This window comes from Anneissia japonica, unplaced genomic scaffold (genome assembly GCF_011630105.1).
Source record: "Anneissia japonica isolate Jap-2015-1 unplaced genomic scaffold, ASM1163010v1 scaffold287721_len753485_cov172, whole genome shotgun sequence".
NCBI classification, from domain to species: Eukaryota; Metazoa; Echinodermata; class Crinoidea; order Comatulida; family Comatulidae; genus Anneissia; species Anneissia japonica.
This window is the reverse complement of record NW_022699480.1, coordinates 693,145-698,784: the sequence shown is the minus strand read 5'-3', so window position 1 is coordinate 698,784 and position 5,640 is coordinate 693,145. Positions and strand designations below refer to the sequence as shown.

Here is a 5,640-nt window from a genome sequence, read left to right as displayed (position 1 = left end):
TATATACGTTGACAGGCTATGCGCGATGCTATCTTTACATCATTGTTCTTTACAGCACTGTCTCTTATGCAAATATTTGATTATTTATTATGAATATACTACAGTCCTACGCAGCAAAATTTAATTAATTATTATATATACATTTTCTATACTTAATGATTAAACTATCATAATAATTATTTCTGTACTTTACAGGTACTCTAGTATCGTTTATGGAGAACACATGCGCTCAGGCAACAATCCTTACGCACTTGGCGATATCTATCGAACGTCACTACGTCATATGTAAACCACTGAAGGCCAGCTATCGGTGCACGGCCCGTCGGACCATCATCATGTGCAGTGTCGTTTGGTTCGTGGCCACTATTAGTAGCGTACCTCACATCATTTTATCAAAACACATTCCCTGCGTCGATTCAACTGGTGATATAAGGTACACTTGTACCTTTTCTTTCGACAAGGTCTACTTTTCAGTAACTTATTTCATCTCTGTTCCCGTTCTGTTTTTCTTCTGTCCAGTTATTTTTCTCTCGGTTATTTATGCTAAAGTTGGTTTAACCTTAAGAAGACATGACGAGTTTATTGCTTCTATGAGAGAACAAAAGCTTTTTAAGGATACAAAGGGTTACACTGATGATAGTAATGTTAGAAAAGATACGAGGGAAATGACCGTATTTCTTGGGTTTCGAATGATGGGCATTTGTGGAGTTGACGGCTATGCGTCTGCAAATAACGCACCCAACACGTGTCGAAGATTAAGTAGAGAAAAGCTGATTCGAGATGAAACACACGCCAACACTAACGGCAATGGAAATGTGAAGTCCAATAACTTAAGGAAAAATAATGTTTGCAGTGATATCGATACGTTACCTGAATATCCGTCCAACGAAACATCTTCTTCGGACAGAAGATTTTCTCAAGTTAGCGCCAGCGCGCAGACGATAGTAAAGGCCAATCCGGAATCTTCATCTTCGCTTGCAAAACTAACGAGACCCAACGCTTACAAAACACCCTCGAACGTGTCCTACCAGCGTCAGCACCACATCCGAATTGTTTTCATGTTAATCTGCGTGGTCATTTCTTTCTTCATATGCTGGTTGCCATTTCGTATACTCAATTTATGGGTCTTAATCAGTCCTACAACCATGATACCGGCAGTGGGCATTTCAGGTTTTTATGGAATCGTCATATTTGCACGGGTCATGATCTATTTAAACTCTGCCATTAACCCTATATTGTACAACGCAATTTCTTCAAAATTTAGGGCAGCTTTTAGAGCGGTGTGTTGTGGAAAACCAAGAAACAATCGTAGACGAAGTCGCTACCTTCGTTCGACGTCGTCATTTCCATCGAATCCGCAAAGCAGAAGGAGTCAAGTAGACCAGGTTTAAATAAGCTACTGTTGTCATCCAGACTCGTCAAATGTTAGCGCATTTGTATGACTTAACTTTGACAGAGAGAATTCATTATAATAAGATAAATATATGCGACGTATCACCAACATTTGTTATTCACGGGGATTTGTTTGTCGCATTACATTGTGGTAGCTATACTATGTATATATTTAGCTGTAACTAGCCAAGTGATGATGATGATTTCCAAAAATGTAAAGTATACTTATTCTTACAATGCTAATAATTGGTATATTGCTACAATCATAATTGTTATTATTTTTTAAGAAAACGATTAAATTGTAATTGTAATTAAAGATTGCCTTCATCATCATCGACATTATCATCACTTCCAATGTCGTTATCATTATTATCACCATTATCACATGTCATTGATGTTACCGCTATTACCATTTCGCTCTAGTTCCAGTCTCCCTAATCTTCGTTTGTTTTACTTCGTAATTCTCGTTATTATGATTTTAATTTTGTTTTTCATGTATATGTTTCTTTATAATTGTTTAAATAATGATTTACTTTATAATTTCAACACCCAGTTCTCAGTTTATTATCTTACTTTGACAATGACGAAAAATTGTTCTGTTTTACTAAGACATAGGAAGTATAGTTCTTCATGTTTCTTTATCTCACCTATCTTATCGTTACTAAAATGTTTTTATCGACTGTTGTAAACTTTAAACATAGGCCTAGTATGCCATTAATGAGTTCGCTATATGAGAACACCTGTTCCTTTAATAATTATATACATTTTCTAATACGATACCTTTAATTATTCTTTTGAGTTGTTAATTAAACATCAATTTCCATTGTGATTACGTTGCTTCTCAGGCTAATAAGATTCTCTATCAATTAAATCTCTAAGTTTTTGGAATGGAGTTCTTTTGGTCGAAACCCAAGTAATGTAAATTTGCATGACCAGTCCTCATTTAGAAAGTAAGCACTTTTCAATACGACTCTACAGCTTCTTATATCGACATCATTCTTACACACTTTGTCGATATACGGCCATCACATCGTTTTTTAATATATTTTCTTCTGACTGCTAACGTTTTCATGTAATTTTCCAGTGAATCCTGACTGGCTTTTTTTTTTATCTCGATATAATTTCTGATATTTTGTATTATTTTGTATCATATCTGTACTGATTCTCAAGGTATTTATTCATGTTATTCCTCACGTTATACTTTCCTTGTTGTTGACGGTCTTATTATTCTTGGGAATCTTAACATTAAAAATAATATTTTATAATTCACTTCACTTTTGTTTTTGATAATTAGGCCTAGGCCTATTCATGATTATTTATGTTGTGTTTAATATTCCTCCCGTTGTTTCCTGACATAACAACAAATATTAACCTTTATCTGATTTTTGAAGTCTCACGGAGTTTGATATATTTTCTTCCACCTCGTGACGTTAAACGCCTAGTCCTATTATTATATTATCCGTTGATTCTTCATATTGTATATAAATCCATTGTATATTAATCAATTCTTATTAGGCCTATTCATATTAACTCATAAAAATGGCATTCTTTTACTGTGGTTAAAACTCCATTGCACTGGACTTTATTGAACGAAAGCATTTGCAAGTTACTAGGCACAGATCAAAACCTATCTGTCTCTAGAGTACGGTATGCATTGAGCGCCATTGAAAACGTATGCCACAGTATGTTAAGACCTGACACTTATTACCAATAATTGATAGAGGGGTTAAACTACAAATCTATATAGCTTCCGACCAATTTGCCGCTTCCACTTTGACGAAATCCTGTTAGCCGAATACCAGTTTGCTGATATTAACATCATGAAACCCAGTTTGGCTAAACCCTGTTTGCCGAATATCGCCTCACTCTGCTAAAACGGTATATCGACGGCCCATTATCGCCAACGCCGTTGAACAAGGAGGTAGAGCATCCTAATTTGCTTATCATGATGGGTGGCTCTGGACGTAGTTGTGTCTCCAAAAGTTCACAGACAGGGGCCGCCTAGAACCTCGGTGACTGGAGTAACATCCCTAGTAGTTTAGGATGACAACATTGGCAAACACAATTATTTTAATTTGATAGGCATTGTTCTTTAGTCCGACGACCTTTGCCGTAACAAAGTGAGATTCGGGAAACTTGGTTTTACAATTTGAGTCGGCAATCTGACATTCGGTGAATTGAATTTCGGTAATCTAACCAGATAGTAACATAATTACCGCCATAATGTAATAAGAACAGAAGTCATAAACAAGGCATAATGTGTTAACTAGATGATGACAAGTTTAATAATAACTACCATGGTTGTACCTTGGTAAAGAGTTATATATATAAGAGTAGCAATGCTAATAATGACAGTTATCATTAGCCCTATAATACAATTCATAATCGAGATTATTGTTAACTACAGTGATGATAAAAAGGAAATTCCGTCGACCATTATTCTACCAAAGTCATAACTACCATAAGGGTAAAATGCTTATAGTCGTAGTGCTAGCTACCACGACGTACACCGTTATGCCTGAACAAGGCTAGGAAGTCTAATGATAAACTGCAGTACAATGGTGATAACTAGACAGTGATAATTATCATGATTTTACCTTGAATAATAATAACTACTGTAAGGGTAACAATGCTAATTTTAGTGATAGCTACCATAATGGTACCGTACCGTAAAGGTAACAAGGCTGCGACAACTACAAATATGGCTGCTTGCTAATACGAAAATGAACAAACCATATATACATATATTATTATTATTATTATTATTATTATTATTATTATTATTCTATATATACATATATATATATATGTATATATGTGTATGTGTTTTATGTATGTTTGTGGGTGTGTGTGTGTGGGTGCATGTATATATATATATAATATATATATATATATATATATTATATATATATGTATATATATATATATATATATATAATTGTATGACAGAAAATGCCTAGGTTAATTTTTTATGAATAGCTTGTTGATAATAATCCATGTGAAGATGGTACCGATAGTAGTGGTGGTAAGGTGGTGGCAGTAGCAGTGAAGAGAGTAAATCAATACTTAAGATAGTGATGATGACATGATTGATGATGGTAATCATGTAGTAATTGGTTTTCTGTGTGATGAACGACGAAAGGATGTTATGACAGCAAGGTAGTTATACTGTTATCGTGTAATATTAATTGAACTTTCCATCATGCCTTGTTATTTACTGTCTTAATCTATGTATTATAATTGCACTTGATTATTTAAACTATTGTTAAGTGGATAATAGCTAATGATAATTCAGGTAGCAATAACTTAAATTGAATTGAATGTAATGTAATTAGGGGTTACAGTCAATGAGACAAGTGTTTGAACATGTCTATACATTAATCATTCTTAACATTGCCAAACTATAAAATGTCTATTTGACATTTAAAGCATTCACTCTATGTTCAAGGGAGAATAAATTTCAAAAATAGGAATTAGTTTCTAGACTTCAGCATCTACACATCATTTTGTTATACTTGAATACTGAATTCGTACAATATACTGGGGCTTAACTGATATGTTTTTCTCCTTAGACTGATTTCAATACTTAATGCTATATTTTGGAAGGAAATATGGTATTTAAATTGCCACCATCCTGAAATTCAATATGACCACCTAAGAGCACATCGCTTCAACTTTTCCTCGTTTGCAATACAGTATTTAGATGTTGGATACTATAATATGCGATTTGCCACCAAGAATCGATTCATGAGGGTCTAAGTGGAGTTATAGACAGTTTTCTATTCTCACGTTGAATATTGCATCAAATTGGAATTCTACTGGGTCTAATAAATATAAATCCACCCAAAATATCGGTTTGGGCATTTAAATATCACGGGGCCCATAGTGTGTTAGTAACGTCTAGCATAGGTCGACCTCTTGTGCGTGTCTAGGCTCATATCTGTATTAATATTTCTGGAAACTTCTATAGCGCCGGTGTCCACTATCCAGCAGGGGTGGTGCCAGGATTTACCCGACGGGAGGGCCGAAGTCCCCGACGTGTGGACCGATTCCCCTACGAGGGGTTAGATTTCCCCGACGAAAGCAAAGTGGGCGTGGTTGAGCTTCGATTAAAAGGTTTCGAAACTGGTCCTTGGGGCGAAGCCCAGAAAATTTTGACAATTTAGGGGTTTCAAAGGCTTATTTAATCGATTTTATAGTCTACTAATAATGTAGAAAATATATATAATTTTTTTTTCTCCCCGACGA

General features: G+C 34.9%; 1 protein-coding gene across 1 annotated transcript; it reads left to right on the top strand.

Annotated features, from left to right (window-relative positions):
• The first annotated feature begins 213 nt into the window (after positions 1 to 213).
• LOC117102972 (5-hydroxytryptamine receptor-like) lies at positions 214 to 4,167 on the top strand. Its single transcript, XM_033243425.1, has one exon. It carries the CDS (start codon positions 336 to 338, stop codon positions 1,389 to 1,391), a length of 1,056 nt encoding a protein of 351 aa, XP_033099316.1. The 5' UTR covers positions 214 to 335; the 3' UTR covers positions 1,392 to 4,167.
• The last annotated feature ends 1,473 nt before the right edge of the window (positions 4,168 to 5,640 follow it).